Raw genomic sequence first — 25,421 nt, forward strand, 5'->3', positions numbered from 1 at the left:
GTTATGTTAATTTAATTGGTAACTGCCATTTTATGACGCGATGAAGGGGAATCCGGAATCTGATGCTGTGTCAAACCTATTGCTGGTGACTACTACCGGATTGACTCCGTTCTACTAGCAGCCACGGCCATGCAGTTTGATCGATCGCCAACATTTCGCTTTGCTTCATGTGAATGCAAAGCATGCGAGTTCTTTACAAGTACCGCACCGCTGCTGCTGGGCCTCCGCGACAGGACCCAGCGCCATTGCCGTGCGTCGCCGTCCAGGTTGCACCGCATCGCACGGCCAGCTAGGATGCAGTCGCCGTCGGACGCGCCCGCGCGCGCGTGCAGACTGCACAGCGCGTCGTCGGTTGGGTTTTCATGTCCCAGCGCCGAAGCAGCACGGCGCTGCAGCCTGGGCCCAGACCGATGGACGGGGACGTAGTTCCCGAGATGCGGGGAGGTGCAAGGCGCCTGAGGATTGGCTGGGAATACTAGCCATTAGCGAATCAAGCTGTTCGTATCCGGTTTGTCTGTGTTGTTCTTGTGCTAATCACGTGTGGGGATGTGTTTAATTGGCTATCAGCCTCTGACCATGTCCATGTGATTCCTTTGGTAGCATCGAGAGAAGGCAGTAGTGCCTTGCCGTGTGCACAAGAGTACATGGTCTACAAGGATCCCTGAAAATTTGCAATACCGTCAACATCACGATGGAGCTCTCCTGGACCACATCAGCGCCGCCATGACTGCGCTCCTCGACCTCGAGGACAATGATGCGGAGCAGCTGAACGAAGCACTACTCCACCACGCAGGCAACGGGGTGGCGAAGCTACTCCCGGAGGACGGTGCTCTCGATGCCTGAAGGACCGTCAACGGCTCCACTGCGCTACAAAACGTTTTTATGCATCTACATCGCTACTGCTTCTGCCACCGGCACCGCAGTCTTCGCCCTGCTAGCTGCGACCTTCGGGCAAAACACGAGACACAAACCGCCGGCCACATGCCAAACCACGACTTAAACCATCCTCCTTATCGCCCTGCTGGCTGCGACCTTCGGGCATCAAGTAGACCTATAACGAGCCTTGCTGGCTTCAACCTTCGGGCACTAATCTAGATTCTGTGGAAACGAACACTCCCAACGACACTCCTACCTTCCAACCGTGTGATGGCTGTGGCCATGCCCGGTTCTAGGAGAGCGAACACAACCCCAGGATGATAGTAGGCAACTATAATGTCATGTGTTGAACGTCTGCGAACTAAATGCAGTAGGGAGATGCCTCACGGTGCATGAAACGATCGCGGCTATGACGTGCCACATTGCATGCCTCTAAGAAACGAAGCTCCACTCCATCGACAGAAGCCTTGCACACTTCCTGGGCGGCTACAGGCTGAATTTTGCTTTCAAGCCGGCGCACGGTACCAAAGGAGGCATCCTGATCATCTGGAACGATAATGTGGTCGACCTCCAGGACATAGAAATCGGGCGATACTCACTCACAACCATGGTCGCCGTTAAGGAGGCTTTCCTCCGGCACCTTCGACACCTCAAACCGGCGCCTGATACAAACTGGGTTCTCTTGGGGGATTTCAACCTAATTTACAGAGCGCGTGATAAAAACAACCGCAACCTAAACCTTCGCCTAATGAGGAAATTCAGAGTGGCCCTAAACTTTTGCGAGCTCAAGGAGATACACCTTCAGAATAGAAAATTCACCTGGAGCAACAAGAGACGCATGCCAACACTTGTCTGTTTAGACAGGTTCTTCTGCAATCAGAGTTGGGACCTCACCTACGACAGCCACATTCTGCACACCCTATCCTCGCACTATGACCACTGCCCACTGTTGTTATCACACCAAATAGGGCCAAGGCGATCGACACCTTACAAATTTGAGAATTTTTGGGTGAAGCTACGAATTTTCAGGAGATCATCAAACAAGCTTGGAATGCGCCAACAATGGAATGCGCCAACAACACACACAGAACCGTTCCACCGTTTAGGCCACAAGCTGTATACAAATGCGAGAGTCTTACACTCCTGGATCCAAAACCTCCTATCAGATGCAAAGCTGAAACTCCACATGGCCCAAGATGTAATCTTAAGGTTAGACGTGGCACAAGACTCCAGACCCCTCTCAGACCAAGAGTTCACACTCCGAGCCAAACTAAAGAGAAGAGTTTTGGGTTGGGCGGTCATCGAGAAAGCACGGAAAAAACAAAGCTCCTGGATAAACTATCTCCGCGGCAACGCCAACACTAAATTCTTCCACCTCAAAGTAAATGCACGCAAAAGAAAAAACTTCATTCCAAGGCTAAGAAAAAACAATGGCTGGGCCATCTCCCATGAAGAAGAAAAATAGGTCATACAAGACCATTTCAACGGCATCATGAGCAGCCCCCCCCCCCCCCCCCGGCAAGAACCAAAGACCTCACATGGGAACCACTGAACCTACCTCATCGGACCTAGACAAATAATTCTCTGAGGAAGAGACATTTAAGGCCATCTCGTAGATGCCTCAGGACAAAGCCCCAGGCCCGGATGGCTTCACGGGCCTTTTCTTCCAGCGATGCTGGTTGATAATCAAAGGAGATGTCATGGCTGCAATCCACGCCTTCCACAACATAAGATGTGCGGACCTCAATTTGCTCAACTCCGCAAGCATCGTCCTAATACCAAACAAGGAAGGGGCAGAGAGCATTTTGGATTTTAGACCAATCAGCCTAATCCATGGGATAGTGAAGATCATCATCAAACTCCTCACCCTACACCTTGCACCTCACATGAACAACCTCATTGCACTGTGTCGGAGTGCTTTCATCCAAGGAAGGAGTATGCATGACAATTTCATTTACGTCCGCAATATTGCCAACGTTTCCATAGGAATAAAACACCAGCGCTACTAATGAAATGTGACATATCTAAAGCCTTTGACTCCGTCAGACGGGATTACCTTCTAAACCTACTCCAACAAAGAGGATTCCCGCCGTGATGAAGGGACTGGATAGTTGCGCTTTTAACCACATCTACATCGAGAATTCTTCTTAACGGCATCCCACTAGACTGGATCGAGCACAGTTGCGGATTATGGCAAGGAGACACCCTGTCTCCCTTTCTCTTCATCCTTGCGATTGACCCTTTGCACAAACTACTGGCCAAAGCAACTGATATGGGGCTGCTAAACAAGCTTGGTGGGAGGATTGCTCGATTCTGGGCATCAATGTATGCGGATGATGCCGCGATCTTCTTAAAACCGACGACCAGAGACATACGAAACATCAAGGAGTTGCTGATCAGCTTCAGAGAAGTCACTAGGCTATGTACGAACATCCAAAAAACAAGCATCACAACCATCAGTTGCAACGGCGTCGACCTTAATGAGATCCTCTTCGAGTTACCGGTCTCACAAGCTAGGTTCCCCATGAAATACCTTAGGCTCCCATAGCGATACAACGTCTCAAAAAACTCGACTTCCAGCCATTATACAACAAGGCCACACAAAAATTGTCAAACTGGCAAGGGCAGAATCTTACCATGGCAGGCCGATTGAGCCTCACTAAATCGGTACTAACCTCACAGCTGGTCTACCTGCTCACGGCACTTAAAACAACGCAAGAGATACTCCAAGACCTCGACAAGATTCGAAAGTGCTTCCTTTGGGCCGGTAGCAGGGAGTTAACAGGCGGGAAGTGCAGGATTAATTGGATAAGATGCTGCCTCCCGAAAGAAAATGGCGATCTAGGCATCCTGAACTTGGAAAAGTTTGCAAGAGCATTGCGGCTCAGATGGTTGTGGCACGAATGGGCATCGCCGGAAAAAGCATGGGTGGGCATCGGCGTACCCTGTGACGAGACGAACCGTCTTCTGTTTGCAGCATGCACCACAATCCACTTGGGAACTCAGCCTGGTTGTGGTTGCAAGGACGCCGTCCAAAAGACATAGCGCCAAACATATACAACATCTCAAGAAAAAAGAAAATAACGGTTGCTGCCGCCTTAACGCAGAATACATGGATTAGAGACCTCAACATCTCAACTACATTCTCTTCCTGCCATATTGAGGAATTGTGGACCTGTGGCGCCTAATTCAAAGCGTCCACCTCGACCAAGACAGTGAAGATCGCATTTCGTGGAAGCTTATAAGATGGCTTGTACTCAGCAGCTTCGGCCTACAAAGCGTAATTTCTAGGAAGTACGAACCAATGCAACTCAGCTCCATCTGGAAAGCCTGGGCCCCACCAAAATGCAAGTTCTTCGCCTGGCTTGCCACCTAGAATAGAATCTAGACAGACGCGCGCCTCGCCATGAGGGGGTGGACACACAGCCCAGCCTACGTTCTCTGCCGACAAACCTTAGAAACCAATATACACTACCTAGCTGAATGCAGATACACTAGGAGAGTTTGGAGTATAGTGGCGGATTGGGTTGGACAGCCAGACCTCAAGCCAACTAACTGGCAGCCGGCTGATGACGCTCTGGTTTGGTGGTTGCACTCTACCTCGGAAAGCGACTACAAGCCTAGTCCTGCTAGTCATTTGGGAAGTCTGAAAGAACGGAACTCGCGAATTTTCCGTAAGGTCGAAGCGTCGGCACATTATTTAGTGTCCAAAATTAGAGTAGAGGCTGAGGCGTGAATACGAGCGGGAGCTAAAGACTTGGCTCCCTACTCGTGAAGGTGTAACCTTTTTGTTCGCAGACGGCTTACCGGCTTATTTCTTGTTCTCTCTTCTATATCAATGAAATAGGTACAATCTCGTACCCGTTAAAAAAAAGAATAAGTGTAATGCCCAGCACAAAGAATTTTCAGTGAAGAGATGTGCAGAGTACGTGTGATTGTGTGAAGTTAGCAGCTGTGACATGGAAAATAAAGTACGCATACTGCCAAGGATCTGAGAACATAGGCTTCTAACTGTGATATGTTTAACCAGTCGTACGTGTATACCGTGAAATTTTCGCAAGCTGTATTTGGATGCGACCAAACGGCTACGTCGACCTCGAAGAAGAGGCATGGCATTTCGATCCACGGATGTTGGTTCCCACGACGAGCAGTAGGCGCGGACGGAAGCGAATTGTTGGCTCGTTCCTACCTAGAGCGACGGACAAAATGCATACCTCGGAGCATGCGGTGGGGTTTGTACATATGGACGCCACCGCTAGCCACGGTTCCGGCAGCCGGATTGGAACACATGCAAGTCAAGTCTAAATTAATTAGACTAGTGACGTGTGATCAGGAGTTAATGACTAAACAACTAAGCTCCTAAACTCCTCGTGTCACATGTCAGACTAGACACCAGACAAAAGATGAACCTAGCTCAATAGTAACGTGGCACGAAAGAGTTTGTAGCTCGATCTCAACAGGTTGCACACCCAACGCGTCGCGATCACGCAAACGCAATGCTGGCGCTCAACGGGAGGAAATGAATATTTCAGTCTGTACAAGTACAAGCTCTCGATAAAAAGCAGAGCTCCTCGCGGCAGTGGCCATTTTCTAGGCCACACCGCCATAGCTAATCACGTGCTGCAGACCCCCAATGCGCAGTGCCAGTCGGGCAGTCGGGCTCCAAAGAAGTGAGCTGAGCGAAAACGACGCGAAGATTCTGAACGGACGCTGCCACAAATCGGGCTCCATTCAGCAGGCATGCAGGGGTGTTTGGTTACTCTGACTTATTTTTAGTACACATCACATCGGATGTTTAAATACTAATTAGAAGTATTAAACGTAGACTATTTACAAAACCCATTATATAGCTGGAGGCTAAACGGCAAGACGAATCTATTAAGCCTAATTAGTCCATGATTTGACAATGTACTGCTACAGTAAATATTTGCTAATGATGGATTAATTAGGCTTAATAGACTCATCTCGTCGTTTAGCCTCCATCTGTGCAATTAGTTTTATAATTAACTCATATTTAGTTCTCCTAATTAGCCTCCGAATATTCGATGTGACACGGACTAAACTTTAGCTCGAGAAACCAAACACCCCCTTTAACGGTCGCTATCTCCGTTCCCTCGTTCTTCCGCTGACACAACATGTTACAGCTACTGGGAGTGGAACTGGAGTCATAGTTTTTTAGGGAAGGACTAATTAAATGTATTAAATATAAACTAATTATAAAACTAATTGCATAATGAAGACTAATTCGCGAGACGAATCTATTAAGTCTAATTAGTCCATGATTTGATAATATGATGCTACAGTAACCATTTGCTAATGATGGATTAATTAAGTTTAATAGATTCGTCTCACTAATTATCCTTGGGTTTCTGCAATTAGTTTTATAATTAGCTCATATTTAGTCCTTCTAGTATCTGAACATTCGATGTGACAAGAGCTAAACTTTAACCCGAGGATCTCACACGCTCTTCATGGGCACCGCGCGCTTGCTTTCTTCAGATTAGGTCTTCACTTGCACATGGACTCATGGAGCTGCACGCACGAGCTTGCAGATCAGAGTTGGGAGGGTTCCATTTGGAATTCCGCGTTTGCAGCTGGAGGACGCAGACACCCTCCGGGGAAAACAGATGAGCGCTTGTTTAGCTGGTAGGTAGAGGCTACGATGGCGCGCAGCTGGATAGAGATAGGCGAAAGAGAGACTGAACAGGGCGAACAGCACGTATAGAGAAATCCAAGCTTTCCCACTGGCCTAGGCGTCTAGCAAGTTGATTCAAGTTGTGCATTGCGATTCTGGGATCGGTATTAACGATTTCTGTATAACCAGCGCTATCTGTGTCTTGTTCAGTTCACCTCCAAATTCCAACTTTAACACTATGCAAAAGAAGATTCCCCATCACATCAAACTTACGGTACATGCATGGAGTAATGAATATAGATAAAATCAAAAACTAATTGCACAATTTTATTGTACTTTGCGATATGAATCTTTTGAGCCTAATTAGTTAATATTTGGATAATAATTCACAAATACAAACGAAACGCTACAGTTACACTACAGTAATTTTGCGTGCTCAAAGTTGAACAACTAAATAAGACCCTAGTTCGGATGGATGAGCTCGATTACCATACAAGTTGCAGGACCCCTGACGCGTGACGCCTGAGAGTATTCTGCATTTCTGCTGGTGTAAGCACTGATAGGCATATGGCAGGCGCAGATGGCAGCAGGCGAGCGGTATCTTCGAATCATGAACTAATTAGGCTTAATAAATTTATCTCACGAATTAGATATTCCATCTGTGTAATTAATTTTATAATTAGACATATTTAATATACTCCTAAGTAGTATCTAAACATGCATGACTGAATTTTAACCCCCTTAAGCAAACACCCCTATGGAAAAACTTGGAAGGGTTCCCGTCACATCGAATGTTTGGACACTAATTAGAAGTATTAAACCTAGACTAATTACAAAACTAATTACACAACCTCTAGGCTAAATCGCGAGACGAATCTATTAAGCCTAATTAGTCCATGATTTGACAATGTGGTGCTACAGTAATCATTCGCTAATGATGGATTAATTAGGTTTAATAGATTCGTCTCGCGATTTAGTCTAGGGGTTCTGCAGTTTTATAATTAACTTATGTTTAGTCCTCCTAATTAGTATCCGAACATCTGATGTGACAGGGGTAAAGTTTAGCCTCTAATATCCAAACATCCCCTTAGCAATACACTACATTCTTCTCCGTTCTCCCCATGTTCTCTTGTACTATGAATCGCAGGATGTTGCCATTCAGGGGCTCAGGGCAGCTAGGCTGGGTTCGTCACAGCTTCCTGATAATATCAAGTGGGCAGAAGTTGCAGCGCTAGGCTAGCAAGCCTTCTACGCTCCCGCGTGCTGCAGGAGCTCGCACACTCGCACTCCGGGTGCCAATCTACCAGCATGTTTTATTTGCAGTGAAGTTTTCAATTCCACTTAAGCCATGTTTTGAAGTGGAGTTTTCAAGCTTGTCATTCTCCAGGTCAGCATAAGTCATATTCTAGCACTACTGACAGATTTAGCCTGGGAAACCAGGCCGTGGCATTCACGCCTAACGCCTTCAATGGAAACCCTGGCACAAATCCGAACAGTAAAAATGTCAGATAACCATGCCATTAAATTGATCAATCAGAAAAGCTAGTGTACCCACCAGACCGTGCCACAAACATCATAGTTGAAAACTGATCAAGCAAGCGCAAAGTGAAACAAACGAATATGCTAAATGTCTGCTTTCCATGTTGAATACTGCACTCTCCCTTAACTAATGCAGTATCAGATATTTAGAGAAGTAAATGCCAAAGACCAGACAAGCTAATTCATTCATGTTGAATACGGCACTCCCTCTTTAACTTTTAGATCTAGACAAATGAGCACAAAAGCAACGAGCATTACCTTGCCAGGAAACAAACTATGATCACACAGAAGCCAAAAGAATATCACGAACGAGCATAAGTGCCACATTATAAAGCAACACAGGTATGTGAGGAAAGAAACCAGGAATACTGAGTACGAAAGCAAAAGTTATAAGAGTTTACACGATGTAACACAGAATACTACGAGGTACTAGGTCCCAAAGGAGTTGCAACATCACACTACAATTTCCAACCACATCAACTTCACAGCAGGACACTCATGCTTGATCCCTTAGTTAACAAGGCCACCACGGAGGCGCAAGACAAGATGAAGAGTGGATTCCTTCTGGATGTTGTAATCTGCCAAAGTACGGCCGTCCTCCAGCTGCTTACCAGCGAAGATGAGCCTCTGCTGATCTGGAGGAATCCCCTCCTTGTCCTGGATCTTGGCCTTCACATTATCAATGGTGTCAGAGCTCTCCACCTCCAAGGTGATGGTCTTGCCAGTCAATGTCTTGACAAAGATCTGCATCCCTCCCCTGAGACGCAGCACAAGATGAAGAGTGGATTCCTTTTGAATGTTATAGTCCGCCAATGTGCGCCCATCCTCCAGCTGCTTCCCAGCAAAGATAAGCCGCTGCTGGTCTGGTGGGATGCCCTCCTTGTCCTGGATCTTGGCCTTAACATTGTCAATTGTGTCAGAGCTCTCAACTTCAAGTGTGATGGTCTTTCCAGTGAGGGTCTTGACAAAAATCTGCATCCCTCCTCGGAGGCGGAGGACCAAGTGAAGAGTAGACTCTTTCTGGATATTGTAATCGGCCAATGTGCGCCCGTCCTCCAGCTGCTTTCCAGCAAAGATGAGTCGCTGCTGGTCCGGTGGGATGCCCTCCTTGTCCTGGATCTTTGCCTTCACATTGTCAATTGTGTCAGAGCTCTCGACTTCCAGCGTGATAGTCTTCCCAGTAAGTGTCTTCACAAAGATCTGCATTCCTCCTCGAAGGCGAAGGACCAAGTGAAGAGTAGACTCCTTCTGGATATTGTAGTCTGCCAGAGTACGGCCATCCTCAAGCTGCTTTCCAGCAAAGATGAGCCTCTGCTGGTCAGGTGGGATTCCCTCCTTGTCCTGAATCTTCGCCTTGACATTGTCAATGGTGTCGGAGCTCTCAACCTCAAGAGTTATCGTCTTCCCAGTGAGGGTCTTCACAAATATCTGCATGCCACCCCTCAGACGCAGAACAAGGTGGAGGGTAGACTCCTTCTGAATGTTGTAGTCAGCAAGGGTGCGACCATCCTCTAGCTGCTTGCCAGCAAAGATGAGCCTCTGCTGGTCCGGGGGGATGCCCTCCTTGTCCTGGATCTTGGCTTTGACATTGTCAATGGTGTCTGAACTCTCGACCTCAAGAGTGATGGTCTTGCCAGTCAGGGTCTTAACAAAGATCTGCATCTGTTTCAGAACAATAGAATAATGTCAGAAAGCTTGCAAACATGAGTTTTGAGCAAAATGAAATATAACTTCACACACAAAAGTCCATAAACTCAATAGAGAACACATATGTACCTATATAACTAGGACATTACAACAGTATCTGTTTGAACAGGCTAACATGTTCAAACAAAGGATGAGAATAAGACAGATGTGCCAAAATATTAACAATGTTCTGTCCTTCCTAGTGAAGGATCAGACAAATTTCACATCGAAAGCTCTGGATTACATATAGGTGAAATCGATGGATGAATAATAGCAGCCTTTAGAATACAAAGCCAGCTACATCATAACCCCTGAACTAGCTTCATTTACATACAATGATTCCATTCACAAATAAAATGACACGATCACCAAAATAGCTACTAAATCATACATTATTAATCACAATGAACTAAACCATGATCAAACTAGCCTCATGTTCCATGATTTTCAGATAAGTTAGGCACCAATAGACCAAAAAAAATCAGATAGATGTATCACAGAACTATAGAACTATAGCACTTAACCATCAATTTGTCCCAATACGTGACTTTCACATCTACTTTTTACCAGGACAACTTGTTGGCAAGAATAACAGGCCAAAAGCATGCAAAATATATTGGACCTAAATTTTAAGTAACTTGTACTACATGGATATCAAAACAAACTAGTCGACAGCAAGAACGACTGAGCCTAATCTAGATTCTTAGATCACGACATAACAGAACCCACTAACCCAGCCTCTGCAAGTAACCGCGTCACATGGCGTGATTAAGCAGGTAGCGCCGACGCCGCATACAAATCCTCGATTACTCCAAACATAAACTACGATGCGCAACAAACGAGCAAATCGCAAATTGCAAACAACTGGGTCGCTCGAGAAACCCTAGGCTTCAGATCGGTGCAAACCGCAGATATATGACATAATCAAGTCGCATCGGAGCAACATCTCAACCAGATTGGGATCGGAGCAAGGAACTGAATCTATACCTTGCTGGGGCGGAGATCGCTGTCGAGCGACGAGCCGGAGGCGTCCCTGGGAACCGCGACACGAGAGACCACAAGGTGATTGGGGAAGAACTGGGGATCGGAATCTGATCTGAGTCTTGCGGCATCGGGATGGGAGGGTATTTATGCCTCGAGGGCGAGGCGGGTCGTGGCGTGCCTTGCTGGTTAAGGTCGCAGCCCAGCCCGCCGGCCGTGTTGGACCACGCACGACTCCTCCGCGTCGGTGGTGGGTCGCTCTCGTGTGGCCTTCCAGAATTCACGAGGAGGATCCGGTCTCTTTCCATCGCCCGGTGACCGGGCCGTCGTTTTAGAGCTTCAGGCCCATGTTATGTGAATCGAAGCCCAGCGCAACATTCTTGGATTCTACCCGGGCCCCTACGAGCCATTCCTTTCTTCCGCCAACGGGTTGCGAGTTGCGACGAGGCGGTGGCCCAGTTTCAAGTTGTCCCGAGCCGCGCAGACAGCAGGGCCACGGGCCACCACCACCTCGGCCGTGCTGGGGCGCATACTGCCGGCTCCACCAATCACCAGTGTTCCGATGTCTCTGCTGACCGGCACGTCGAGCTGTTGGCCGTTGGATGTTAGCGGGCGTGAGTTTCCTGCTTGGCATTTACACAGTAGCAGCTCCATACTTCCATTCTTTCGTGTGAATATTTTTTGTTATGTTCATACCCTGGCCAAACACTGTTTCTGGCGTTAACCCCTTCAACTCGGAAGCGTCACGACGCCCGTGTCACCTGACCGTGCTCCGCTAGCGCGCGCGCCTGGGTGGCTGCGTGCATTACCCGTGTCGTCGCCTAGCGGACGTCGTCGTTTGATGATGGCCGAACGAGTAGTTACAGGGCCAGTTACCTGTAATCCACGTAATGGCATTATGACAAGCTGTCCAACGGCTCAGCGTGCTTGCTTCGGCTTGCGCGGCCGCACGTGGCACAGCTGTAGGCTAGTGGAAACCAGCCCACGGCCCCTCGAGCAGCTGAGCTTTAGCCCCATTCACCCCCGGCTCTATCTCTGCCTAGTGCCTAAGCATGGACCAGCACGGCCGAGATTAAGCAAGCGCCAAAAGAGAAAGGTTACCACAGGTCCACAGCTATAATATAAAAGCGCAGTAGAAGCTTCTAATCCTGGATACTTCAAAAACGGCATGCTGGTTGATAGTATACTGGTAGTATAAGCCTTTTTTTAAGGTTCTACACATGCTTGCTTTAGTGATGCTTACTGTTGTCTATCTGTTGTGAGAAACGGGATAGACGGGAGCAATCATGCATGGAAGAGTGGCACGGTAGGCAGTTGGCAATCTACTGAGAGGGGGGCCTCGCCACATGACATCTTTCAGGCGCAATGACCGGAAGGTTAGCGGAAGTTCACTTAGACGCTGGTGTGCCGCGGCACTGGTCTTGGGCACCGCGTCATTAGGAGATGGAGGGATTAGTGGTCCTCTAATCACCACAGCCCGCACAACCTTATCTTTTCAGCTCTTTGCGCTATCTCTCTCCTTTTCCCTCTCTTTCCTCTATTCTCTCCAATCCAGATCGCTGCTCCGCCGGCCGCCGGGGAGAGAGCGCTCGGAGCCCTCCCGCCAGTGAGGCGTGTCGCGGCAGTACTGGAGGTCCCTCTCCGCGCAGGGAGGGCACAAGGACGGCGGCCGCGGCGCTCGCCGCCCGCGGGCGGACCTGGAGCAGCAGCGGTGGGGCTCTCCCTCCACGCGAGGAAGGTGGCCCCGACGATTAAAATGCATAGCAAAAAGGAAAAAAAAAGAAATTAAGATTGCCAAAATTTAAGATTGAAAGAAATTAATGAAATTTAAGATTGCTAATTTAGTTATTAGCAGGAGCGGAGAAAACGGAAACTGGAATGTTCCCTGGTCCCTTCCTTATTTTCCAAAGAGTTCTATATGGTAAAATATGCAAATGAAATATACGCTTTTAATTTTTTGAAATAAAATGTGCAAAATAATATTTTGCGGATGTTTTCAAGCATTACCTATTTTTGGAAGCGCTCACGCGTAGATAGTGTTTGGTTCAATGATTTGTCACGTAAATAAATTACAACGTTAATCAATTATGATAGATCGTATTTGTTTCCGCAGCTCTATAATCAAATACCCTATAATCGGATAATAGCGCTGTAGTAATTTGATTCCACTGCAAATCGGACGTAACAGGAAATCGAGCTTTTGCTCATTCTGTTACTGTTACAAGCGCCAACCAAACGTATCAAGTAATCACTTACATTATTTACGTTACTAGAGTTTTTCCTTTACATTTGTATTTCCGTAGTCCAACAGTACCGTACCTCGGTCCTCCTCTCCCCCCATCGAGAAAAAGTGATTATTGGGGCGCACTAGCGCCTGGCATTGTCCTCTCTCTCTCTGCTACGTGTTGTGCATCCCTCACATTCACACGTGGTTCGCTCCCAACACCGGCGCCGGGGCACACCGCCTCCAAATCGTCACTTCCTTAGGCTGCCTTGGGAAAGCACTGCGCGGCACGTCTGCTCTGGGGTGGATGGGCGCGGTGGGGTTGCCTCCGCATGAGATTGCGATCTGCCTTTGTTGTGTGTGCCCAGCCCCCCAATCCGTGCGTGCTCGGGCAAGCTTATCCTCTTATCCTTGCTGTGCAAACTGCGATGCCCAGAGCATATGGGAGGCGGCTGAACAGTGACCGTTACAGTGATGGGCAAATGGCGTTGGTTCGTTATTGCACTGACAAGGATTGCTGCGCCTAGTGTTACCTCTAGTCGCCGTATAGCTTCGGTCCCCAAGTCCCGATCGTGCCTGGTAGCTGCAAGCTGTAGATTGTTGGGGAGGCGAGCAGAGGTTCAGAGCCTCCAAGACTCTGCAATGGAAACTGAAAGGAGAAATCGTCTATGAAACATCTGCCTACTGCTAATCTAGGAAGGAAATTCCTTCTGTGCCATCCAAATTTATCCTCATCCCTTCCATGCCATTGAAAATATAACTATCCCTCCCTCCAGTGCCATTAGTATATGCCATTGCCGTTTGTTTCTGTTAAATCCCACCGTTACATGACCGTTTGGAGTGCCCCTCCGTCTCTATCGCCTGCAAGCCGCACCCGCCCATCGAAATCTCATCTCACATCAATCGAAAAAAAAAAATCAAACCACAGTCGAAAGTTTCTCAATTTCTCATCGGGCAAAAGGTGCCCATAACATCATTTTTTGTTGTCCAGTGGCTTCGGTTAGCAACATGAGAACTTGAATCTGATGACGACAAGCTCGATTTCATGCATTGAAGGTTCGGTTTGGACGTGCTTCCTTGAATCTCAAGCGGGAGTCTAGTTCCGGCACCACCCTTGACCCTTCTCGCGGCATCGCAGGCTCGTGCGTAGTAGCGAAGGGGATACACTCAAGCGGAGCCGGGGTCACGCTGGGGCGGCGCGCTCTAGTTGTGCGGGGTCGTTGGCATTGGTGCCTGGGCCCGGAGGATGGTGGGGTCGCGCGTGCCAGGCGAATCAGGCGACTGGTGTCGGCGGCTGTGATCTCCAGGGGAGACCAGTAGACTGTAGACTGGAGCGAGATGCAGGGGACCGGGGACGCTGTCCGCGTCCTCGTCGTCGAAGCAGCACCAGCGTCCGGCCGTGCCCGCGCGCCTTTGGTGCCGCTGACCTCGCGGGCGGGACGGCTTGCCTTTGCCACATGATTTGATTGAGGAAGGAAAGCATCGGGGCACGGGGCAACTCGGCCGTGGCTGCTCGGCTCAGCATCGAATCGACGGCGCGCGTGGGCTCGTAATAGAGAGGAGCACCGCCCTTTATACTATAGCACCTTAATTACATTTTCATTCTCATTTTGTGTAAAAGTGTTAACTCGAAGATACTATAACTGGTTGACAAAGACTTATAAGTTAGCTCCTCCTTTACTCAATCGAACATGTGCAGCTACACTCATGGACCACACTGAGCAAATCAAATTTGGATCGGGTGTTATAGTGCAGGCTGCAACGCACAAGTGAGGAAGGGAAAGGCGCGACGCAGCCGGAGGTGGCCACGGCGAGGTGTGGGGAGGAGCGCAGATCAGCGGGCGAGAGGAGGGAGAGGATTTGGGCGTGCTGGGATGCAGCGGCAATCCTCGCCTGACCTTGCTTGCACAGAAGTCAGAGCAACAAATGCATTTGGTTTGCTTGACGTGCTGCCTAGGGGCCTGTGCAAGCAAGTTTTTGCTTGCTGAAGCAAGCGAGCCGGAACGGCTCTCCGGCACCGGTAAGGTAAGCCTTGCCTGGCAAAGTGTGGTCAGGCAAAGTTCTGTCTAAAACTAAATATGCCCTTCATCTGTTAACAGATGTAACCATGGAATGTTAGTAAAAGTAACGGTAGTGGCAGGGATGAGAAATTAAAACTGATGGCACTGGGATCGTCATATTTTCAATAGCATAGAGGGGATGAGTTTAAGTTTAACCTGAGATCCATGCCAGCAAAATCCGGCGCTCATGGGGCATGAAATTTTGCCACGACGTGCGCGTTTTCAGACGGCCCCATCTTGGACACGATCCAGAACTTGGACAAAGATGGAACCCTGTACAGATTGACGCAGGCGCAGGTTTTGTAGCTCGCGACGCGCGCCCGTGAAACCAACTAGTAGCACGCGCGCGGCTCTCATTGACCACGCAACAGTCGGCTTCACGTACCTCTAGACGACTGGACCTGGACGCAACAGGCGCGTCCGAGGACGAAACGTTCTCACAGGGCGAACAGCGCACCACCGTCTGCAAGCTGCCGCCGCTATGGCCGAAACGGCCAAGGGAACAGGCGGCTGGGCGGGCGAGGGAGACGCCGTCCGCGAGCGCGCGGCGGTCTGTAGCTGTGTTTTGAAGGGCACGGGCGTTTTGACGCCGCGCGCAGGCACGACACGACCCATGTGTGCGTTGTTCTCGGGGGACGACGGCGCACCTGAAAAGGGTGCCGCGGCGCCTGCCCTGTCGTGTTGGCCCAGGCCACTACTCATTAGTCGCGTCATGTGCTCCTTTACGGCCATTCTTTATGCACAACACCTTGCCCCTTTCGGTCCCGGCGGCGGCGCTACTATACGCTAATCATGTGCTGAAGACGCGTCGAGGAGTACAATACCTTTTTAGTATTTCGATGGAGCCATTGACGCGTGTTTGATCTTTTGTTGGTTGGCAGCTGAGCGCTACAGAAGCTTTCCTACTCTGGGTTATACGCATATATAATGGTGTACAGTCTTTGGTTATACACGCATTAGAGATTAATCGCGTTTACTACCGTGAAACTCATGGGCTACCTACTATTGTCTACTGCCTTGGATGCTACGACAGGAGAGGAGCACTCGTGCAGGACAAGGACGCAAACGGACAACGGTAAAAAAAAAAAGTAGAGGAGGGCGTTGCGGCGTTCGCGTGTGTGTACAGCTGGTGCCTCGTTGGACGTTGCATGTACAAGTGCGCTACGCGCCATCCTGGCGGTGGCAGGTGAAAGCAGCAGCAGCACAGGCACACAGTGGCGGATGGCGCACCGCGCAGTCGCTGCCTATCCACTGGATTGGCTCGGGACCGGTGGCCAGGACACGGTGTAAAAATAAATACGCGGTCAAATCACACCTGGACGCAGGACGTTGCAGCTCACCTGCTCCGCTCAGCTCGCCACACGCGCGTCACCCTCCGACTCCGAGTAATTAACCTCTCACCAGACGCCAGTAATGGCGCGCGAAACCGCCCCCTCCTCTGGCAAAATGCAATCGCGTCACCATCCGAAAGTCTCCCGGCATTAACTCGAAATCCAGCCAATTTGCTGCGAAAATACGCTTGGATGCCCCCATTTTTCGCATTACAGCCTTTTGATGGCTACAAACAGGACAAGGCAACGGGTAGCCCAGGACCAAGGCCCTTCCCCGTCACCAGCAAAGCTGAGCTGTTGCCTGCTCGCCCTTCCGTTACCCACCACGTTCCCGCTCCTTTTCCGTGTCAAACTGGCGCGGCACGGCACAGCGACAACCCCCCGCTATAGGCCATGTTTTTTGTTTCTCATGGACTTAAGTATTTTGCACTAAAATCTGCATTTTAGTTGGACTAAACAGCTAAATAATTGACTAAAAGTGAACTAAATCCTTTAATCATTTAGTCCACAAAATTGGACTAAAATGGATTAAAATGTGTTGGGACATCCCTACCCCTCATTTGTTACCCTCTCTCCCACCCGCCCTGCACCCAGTGGTCCTTCCGCCCGCCACCGTCGCCGCCAGCCTCCCTCCCACCTGACCCCCGCCGGCGTCCCTCCGCCGCCCCCGCCATCAGCCTCCCGCCCAGCCCCCGCCGCCTTCCCGCCCGGCGGCGGGACCGCCGCCTGCCTCCCTTTCGCCCGACTCCCGCCGCCCCCACCACCGCCCTCCCTCCTGCTGCACTCCCGCCGGCCCTACCGCTGGCTAGCAGACACCCCAGGCCGCACAACGTCGTTGCAGCGCGCGGGGCGGTAGCGGCGACGCAGTCGAGGATGAGGAAGAGGAGCTCGTCGGCGAGGGCGTCGATGGGCCCAGTCTCGATCTGTATGGAGTCCGACGGCGGCGTGCCTGGAGCACCTGCATGAGCGGATCCTTGGCCTCCCCCGTTGCCCTCCCACCCGGCACCGTCGCCGAGGCCACCACCATGAAGGTCCCCTGCCCCTGCCTCGACCCTGCAACCCGCGACCAACGACGCCGCGTGGTGCTGCAGCCATCGCGCCATGACCGCGTCCTTGGAGTCCCGCGCGGCGGCGGCGGAGACGTTGCCACTCTGAGACCGCTTCTGGGCCGCCGCCGCCGTGCTGGGACCGCTTCTGCCGGCAAGCAATGCTAATCAAGATAGCGTCTGTCTGGTGTATGACTGGAAGCAGAGGAGATGGCGAGGGTACATGGGGTAGGGAAGAAGGGTAAAAATATATTTATTCAATAGTATTTATAGACTTTAGTCCATTTTAGTTCATGGAACTAAAGTAAACTTGGACTAAACTTTAGTCCATGGACATAGAGGGCGTTTGGTTCCACCGACTTATTTTTAGCACCCGTCACATCGAATGTTTAGATACTAATTAGGAGTATCGTAGATTTTTACAAAACCCATTACATAAGTGGAGGCTACACGGCGAGACGAATCTATTAAGCCTAATTAGTCCATGATTTGACAATGTGTTGCTACAGTAAACATTTGCTAATGATGGATTAATTAGGCTTAATAGATTCGTCTCGTCGTTTAGCCTTCACTTATATAATGGGTTTTGTAAATACTCTACGTTTAATACTTCTACTTCTAATTAGTATCTAAACATTAGATATGACATGTGCTAAAAATAAGCAAAGGACCCAACGCACCCTAAAGGAACCAAACAGGCCAATCCATCACCATCCACAGTAGTGGAGGCGTTGGGCCCACGCCGCACTAACCGAGTCCACCTCAGCATGTGCTGCAGGTGCGGCGCGGCGCGGCCTTGCGGAAAGGCGGCTCCGAGCATCGCATCGCATCGCGGCCGCATATCTATCGCGCCCTTCCTCCGGCTCCTGGCCCCGGCCATTATAGCGAGGCCGCGTATAAAAGAAGCCAAGACTTTTAGGCAGGCCAGGCCAAGAAACGCGTCAGAGTCTGGCTCTTGATCGTAACGCCGGTGCAAGAGAGAGGGAGAAGAGGAAGGGAGGGAAGGAGGCGGCGGTAAGGTGAGGTCAGAGGCTGGGAGCAGCCATGGCGGTGAAGGCCGCGCTCTTGCTCGCCGCCGCGACGTGGGTGTGCCTATCGGCGGCGGCCGCCTCCGCCTTCGAGTTCGAGGACGTGCCCACCGTCGCCTTCGACGAGCGGTTCTCGCCGCTGTTCGGCGACGGCAACCTCGTCCGCTCCTCCGACGACAGGAGCGTCCGCCTCCTGCTCGACCGCCGCTCCGGTACGTGATGCTGAACTGCTTATTGCTGGTGCAGCTTCTTCTTCCATCCTTTCCACCCCCCCTATTTTTTTCACACAAACACGCGTCGCGTGTGTGCTCGCCTCGCACACGAGTCTCTCATGAGTCATGCCCTGTTCTTGCCGTTCATACGGCCTCTGAGACGACATGCTGCCGTTCGTTCTGCGCAGGTTCTGGGTTCATCTCCTCGGACTACTACCTCCACGGCTTCTTCAGCGCCTCCATCAAGCTGCCCAAGGACTACACGGCCGGCGTCGTCGTCGCCTTCTACGTAAGCATTCCCCATCGATGCTCAACATTTTCATTTCATCTCGGAACATCCCTGCCCAAAGCAAAGATTTTTTTTCTTATACTAGTATAGTAGCGTTAGCGTATCCCTGCTGCTCTTTCGAGCCGTTGGTTCTTGCCTTGTCACATGGCGTGTCAACACGGATTCGGCAACCGCTGCGGCGGCTGCGCTGCTGCCCAGACCGGCGGAGCCGTCGCAAGTTGCGGGCGCGCCCATGTCCTGCGCCGCGGTGCAAGCAAACAGCGCGACCCACATGGGCTGTTTGGACTCTGGAGCCCAGAAAGGCTGCGCCGCCTGCCCCCGGGAATAAATGTTCCCTCTCCAGTCAGTCATTCACGCCCTGATTGATTATTATTATTAGGCGCACCAGAAAAATAGTTAATGCTGATGAACTAATAGTACTCCGTGTTTGGTAAGTTTCTATTCACACCCCAGCGATAGATATGATTGCAGTGGATGGTGTTCTTGTGGTAGATGGAATATCCAACTGCTCTGTAGTTGCTCAAGCTTGCAGCGTACAGATATTCCAACGAACACATGATTGCGTTTTCAATTGCCATGACTTTCTTCATTGCTACTGTCTTGATGGAGCATCGGTGTAATGTTCTTTTGATGCTGATGCAGCTGTCGAACGGGGACGTATACGAGAAGACGCACGACGAGCTGGACTTCGAGTTCCTGGGCAGCCGGTGGGGCGGGCAATGGCGCGTGCAGACCAACGTCTACGGCAACGGCAGCACCAGCCACGGCCGCGAGGAGCGCTACCTCCTCCCGTTCGACCCCACCCTCGAGGCCCACCGCTACTCCGTCCTCTGGGCTCCCACCCACATCATGTACGTACTCCACGCACAACGCGCTGCACACTTTTCCGGCCGCGCAGAAGCGCAGAACACTGATCAGTGATTGATTCCTTTGCCCCTGCAGCTTCTACATCGACGACACGCCGATCCGGGAGGTGATCCGGCACCCGGACATGGGCGGCGACTTCCCGGCGAAGCCGATGGCGGTGTACGCCACCATCTGGGACGGCTCCGCCTGGGCCACGGAGGGGGGCAAGTACAAGGTCAACTACAAGTACGCGCCGTTCGCGTCCGAGTTCTCCGACCTGGCCGTCGTCGGCCCCCGCGCCGACCCGGTGCTCCGCTTCCCCCGCCGCGCCGGCGCCGGCGCGGACCAGGACCTCCTGGGGCTCATGACGGCCGACTATGCCGTCATGACGCCGCAGAAGCGCGCCGCCATGCGCGCGTTCCGGGCGCGGCAGATGACGTACACCGTGTGCTACGACGCGGTCCGGTACGCGTCCGGCCCGTTCCCGGAGTGCGACAACTCGGACGAGGAACGCGAGAACTTCTCGGCCTGGGGCGAGTCCAAGACCGTCGTCATGAGGCCGCGCGCCCGCGGCCGCCGCCGGGGACGCAAGGCTGGGGCCGGGGCCGGAGCCAAGGGACGCACCGGCGTGGCAAGCAGCTGAGATCAAAAGCAATTCCGATCGGCTGCGCAAGCTATTGGCACAATGGTTGCAGATGATCAGTTGATCCGGTACTGTAATTCGAATTCTTTTGGGGGGTCAGAAGCATATGCAGGTTGTAAAGGTAGGTGTAGGGACTAGTAGGGATTAATGCATTATGATTATTCTTTGATTCCTTCATTTCCTTGGGTGGCAGCTAATAATAATACAACATATGATCGAATTATTAACATTATGGACTAGGATTGAGCCCTCCAAAAGATTTTTGAGCAGCATGAATGATTAATCACGGGGATTTGGTGTTTGTGTTGGGGGCGATCCATTCCAGCAACGGACAGGAACATGACAACTGGAGGGATTGGTGTTTTCCGGCTCCATCAGCTACGTTCTTTCAAGTCACTCGTTCGTTCTGCAGATGCGTACTCCCATATGTCCCTCCCGTCGAATCGATCACAGCTGTTGTGTTTGGACACAGAACTGGTGGTGGTGGTGTTCAGAGAGGGTGGATGGGCCGATCGAACACATGGCTCGGGTGTAGCGTTGTACTTGCCATGTAACGCTAGCGTGCATGGTAGCAGCACCTACCAGCACGATCGCCAGAGAATTAATCTGCTCTCGTGTCTTTTCTGTTCGTCTTTGCATCTCGCCCTCCTTTTTGCGCCGGCCACTCGGATGGCTTGTAGCTGAATCTTTCGCCTCGGATGGGATCCGTGAACGTCATAAAGTAACATCCTCCTTTTTTTCGTTTCAGGTCTTCGAAAATGGTTATTATGTTATTCCTGCTCGTGTAGAGTTACTGCGGCTGAAGAAATATACTGCCTTTTTTCTGTCGAATACAATAGTGACATACTCCATCCATCACAAATTGTAGGCTGTTTTGACTTTTTTTCCTCTAAATATATAGTTTTTGCTATGCATCTATCAAAAATATCAAAGCAACCTAAAATAGATGAGATAGGAATCTTTATATCTTTGTATTAAAAACGAGAACTACATTATTCACGCTCGGTTACACCAAGCTGTCAACAAGAATAAATGTACGCACTCCGTGTATGTACTGGAAACTTTGACCCAAGATGTTCACTTTTGATAGTTTATGAACTTGTAGGCTTCTTTTCCGAGTCTCCAACGCATTTTTTTAGTAGAGGAGAGAAGGAAACGGAAGTTATGAAAGACGCGGCCCGTTTGGACGATGGCAGATATGGGTTAACACAAGTTTCAACTAGGCCTGCTCCGCTGCTCGAGAGCCTTTACGGGCCGTCTAGAGACAGGTCCGGAAATAAGATCTAGCCCAACGTTGGCCTCCCTAGCTCTCAGAGATTCCTCAGTACACGTACGTACGCGCTGATGCACAGCACGCAGTTGGAGCAGGTAGCCGCATCCGTACCGGCACCGCGCCGCGCACGAGGGGGTCGGTCCTCCCTCTTTGCCTGCGCACTGCGCTCGCTCGCTTTCGCAACGAATCGTCCTGAGATTCTTCGGTCGCCATGCGCGCTTGTCCTCCCCAACGTCACCTTTCCCTTTCCCACAGCACACTGACACAGTGCCAATGCATTCTCCTCGCCTTTGCTCTGCTCCTAGATCTCCAAACAGTGCAATGCTTGCGCTGGAGCGCTAGCGTCCGAGCTCGTCATCAGGCCGTGCTCGGCGCCGCAGCTTATCTCTCGGAAGTACGCTGACGACGAGGACGACGACGGCGACAGGACAGCAACGGGCGCGACCGGCCGAGGCACCTTTTTTTGCACGGCGATCTCAGGCTCCTCAAAATGGAAAAGGCGACCCATCCCTCGCGGGCCTCAAAAGAACGAACGGATTGAAAATCGTCGAATTCTTTCCCTTATTTTCTTGCACGAATTATTGGATACTTTCCGGTCCGGTACACCGTGTTATCTTTTGTTTATTCGTACCTAAATCCCGAGGTGCACGAAGAGAAGATGGGTGTTAGGCGAGACCAGCTTCCTTATCCTCACGAACTGATCCACCCACGCCACAAACTTCCCGGTGTAGCGTCCGAGATCAGCCCGCTCACCGTGCGGACTATTCCTCGTTCCAATACCTGGATTTTCTAGCGCGAGCGAATGAGCGATGATGACCCGCAGGAAGCTGGCTCGCGGATCACCGTGGCATTTTCAAGGTGCGCGTGCATGGATGGTAACTCGTTGATAGAGAACGTCGTCGCTCCGGGTAGGTCGGACACGGACGTGAACGGATGTCAGTCGCTCGTCTTGACGTCTTCATGGGCAAATTGGCCATCGAACTGAACTCCTTATAGTCTTATCCTTCCGTGCCTGTCTTTTACTGTTCAGCGACGAGTCGCTTTAGGCGCGTGTGGAAGCGATTATTCCCCGGCCGGAGTCAGCCGGACGGACGGGCTCACTCATCATCGCCCGACGCGATCACGAATCACGAACGATCCGAGCACGACGTGGACGTCCGCGGCCTGCAGGGGAGGAGTTTCGGTTCGGTGGCCGCGGAGCCCGGAGCCGGTCGGTCAAAGCCGATCGACCAGACGGAGCTAACCGCGGCGTGCGGTGGTGATTGGGTGCGTGGCACGGGGACGGGTGGGGTGGGGGGGGGGGGGGGGGGGGTGCGCACTGCTCGGCGCTCGCTGTTCCCTTTCGCCGTCGTCGCCTGATCGCGCTTGCTAATTCCGCCGGCACCCCGATTCGCTGCACGTTTCGCGACCGGCGCGCGAGGGAGGAGAACGAAGCCACAAAGGAGATCGAGGGCCAGGCCGGGCCGGCCGTGCGCGTCGCTGTCGGGCGGAGGGCGCGGAGCGAGAGCGACGGCACTTGGAGAAAGACCGGGCAATGACTCAACTAACGACGAGCGCGCGGTGGTGGCTTTGGCTCGTGAGTCCCGACTCGGAGCGAGCGCCGGACGGGGAGCAGTAGTGCTGCAGGTACAGGCGCCTTGGGACTTTGGCTTTGGAAAAGGGACGATACGCCTTGGCGAGCGACCAGACCCCGATATCTCTAGGAAATCAGCTAATCCCCAACAATTTCTTTATAGTTTTGGTTAGAGATGCAACCACTCTGAACAAAGTTGTTCTGTTTCGGGCTTTTTGAGCAATTCCGAATTCTGATCACCAGCTCGGAGAGACTGTTCAGCAATCAGCGTAAAGCACTGTTCCTTCATATCTAACCTGGAATTTCGGCCCATTTATTGCGTGTGGTTCTCCTGGCTCTCTTGAGAATCCTCACAACTGTACACGTACCTGGAACAGTAGTCCTCTTCCTATCTGCAGCCTTTTCTTGCATGTGGATGAGGTCAGCCTAGAAGCTACGCAGAGGACGATTAGAACATGCGCGAATAGATGTGCGCGCGCAAGGTCAGATTAAGCTCCAAGTCAATGTATGCAATTAGCACCAAAAGGTGCCTTTTGGACTATTATTTTTCTCCCATGATGCGTTGGCCAACTTGGCAGACTGCGAGCTGGCCAAAAGTAAAGTGAAAGGAAAAACAACATATCAAGCGGGGCAGAGATGCCATGCCACTTGCTCCCACTTTCAATTATTTGCGTCCACGTCATCCCCCCTTACACAAAGCATGGAATCTTTTCTTAGGTAAGTTGAAGTGGGTTGGGATAAGTCGGACCCAGATGGATCCATGTTTGGTTCAGAAATGAAGTGGGTTGGGTCCATCCCTACAGAGAATATTTCTACCGTATCCGGGTCGAGATGGTCCGCCCAAATCGAGCGGACCATCCCAACCCACTTCCATTCCGTTGTGCTCCGTCTTCTGCGACAGTTGGAGCGAGTGCGAGGTGCGGCCGACACGGGGAGAAGAGGTCGCCGGTGAGGAGGGCTGAGGCACGGTGGGGAAGGGCTGAGGCGCAGTCGGGGCAGCCCCCGCGCGGGAAGGTCTGGCCGGCGGGGGAAGGGCGGTTGGTGGGGGAGGGTTGAGGTGTGGGCGCACGGCAGGGGAAGCCTCCTCTCGGGGAGGCCCGGCCGGCGGGGAGGGAGGAGGCACAGTGGCGAGTTAGGGAGCTCACGACGGCGGATGGCAGGACAACACTCGGGGGGTCGATGAGGAGCGACGGGCTAGGGAGCTAGTGGTAGTGGAGGGCAGGGGTGCAGGGCGGTGCTCGGCCGCGAGGAGCTGCAGTAGCTCGCGGCAAGAAGATAAGCATCAAATCGAAAAAAATAAAGAAAATGAGAAATATAGTGGATGACAGATGGAACCCATAAATGACTGGTGGAGCTTGCTAATGAATGTGTTAACGATGTCAAAAATGGCATAATTCATCCCTCGCAACCCGTCTAACCAAAACAAAAAACTAAAATGAATCCGACTCACTCAATCAAGACGGGTTGGACCCAACCCAGAAAATAAGGACAAAGCCAGCCCATCCCATCTGGTCCCTAAACCAAACACATGCTTATTTTATTTTACAGGGACAATCCCTACTCCAAGCAACAAAAAGCCTAACTGCTCAGTGTAGTGCAGTGCCTTTCCTCTAATCAAGGCCGCTGTTCTTTAGAATTCGATGGTACAATTATAGAAAAAGTCTTTTTTTTTTGCTATTTTATCTCTCGAGTGATATCCTGTTTCGTTTATCTACCAACTACACTCTGTGTCCGACCGATACTGTATGCCTCAAACTTTATACAGCGCAGGTGAACGGTGAACCTGGTCCTGCTGCGGTTTGCTTCTACACTTGCGACTTGTTCAGGTGCCATGGAAATTTTGGCCGAAACAGACGAGTTGCTTTCAGCAGCTGAGACCGGGGTCTCGTACGAATCGCGAGTTCCCAAAACGTGATGGCCGTGCGCGCGCGGATTCGCTGCCGACAAGCCGGTTTTCGGCCAGGGCGGCCGTGGTGCTCCTCCGTCGAATTTTTCTTCGCCAGACGCCAGTTGTGCGTAAAAAGGCAGCATCGGCGCGCGCACACGTAAAAGAGAACGAACGAACGAAAGCAACCAGAAAAAAGAAAATCACAAATAACGACATGTGGGGAAAAATAACAACGTGCTGGGAGAGGTAATAAGATGCTTCGCTTCTTCTTTACCCGAGTGTGAAAGCCGC

The 25,421-nt window shown here is 51.3% G+C and overlaps 2 protein-coding genes across 2 annotated transcripts; one reads left to right on the forward strand and one right to left on the reverse strand.

Moving 5' to 3' along the window:
• Window positions 1–8,397: 8,397 nt before the first annotated feature.
• LOC117833993 (polyubiquitin) lies at window positions 8,398–10,884 on the reverse strand. Its single transcript, XM_034713600.2, has 2 exons — window positions 10,724–10,884; window positions 8,398–9,712 (listed from the first exon to the last, which is right to left on the reverse strand). The coding sequence occupies exon 2, from the start codon at window positions 9,710–9,712 to the stop codon at window positions 8,561–8,563; it is 1,152 nt and encodes a 383-aa protein (XP_034569491.1). The 5' UTR covers window positions 10,724–10,884; the 3' UTR covers window positions 8,398–8,560.
• A 7,366-nt stretch (window positions 10,885–18,250) lies between these two features.
• On the forward strand, window positions 18,251–20,628 carry LOC117836904 (probable xyloglucan endotransglucosylase/hydrolase protein 30). Its single transcript, XM_034716432.2, has 4 exons — window positions 18,251–18,618; window positions 18,807–18,907; window positions 19,550–19,758; window positions 19,850–20,628. Exons 1-4 carry the CDS (start codon window positions 18,423–18,425, stop codon window positions 20,394–20,396), a joined length of 1,053 nt encoding a protein of 350 aa, XP_034572323.1. The 5' UTR covers window positions 18,251–18,422; the 3' UTR covers window positions 20,397–20,628.
• The last annotated feature ends 4,793 nt before the right edge of the window (window positions 20,629–25,421 follow it).

The sequence above is a fragment of the Setaria viridis genome, chromosome 1 (assembly GCF_005286985.2).
Source record: "Setaria viridis chromosome 1, Setaria_viridis_v4.0, whole genome shotgun sequence".
Classification (NCBI taxonomy): Eukaryota; Viridiplantae; Streptophyta; class Magnoliopsida; order Poales; family Poaceae; genus Setaria; species Setaria viridis.

Excerpts from the sequence above, each read along its gene's own strand:
- LOC117833993 (XM_034713600.2), bottom strand. The coding sequence starts at position 9,712 with ATGCAGATCTTTGTTAAGACCCTGACTGGCAAGACCATCACTCTTGAG.
- LOC117836904 (XM_034716432.2), top strand. The coding sequence starts at position 18,423 with ATGGCGGTGAAGGCCGCGCTCTTGCTCGCCGCCGCGACGTGGGTGTGC. Across the intron at positions 18,619-18,806 it reads CCTGCTCGACCGCCGCTCCG|GTTCTGGGTTCATCTCCTCG; the intron begins GTACGTGATGCT and ends CGTTCTGCGCAG. Across the intron at positions 19,759-19,849 it reads TGGGCTCCCACCCACATCAT|CTTCTACATCGACGACACGC; the intron begins GTACGTACTCCA and ends TTGCCCCTGCAG.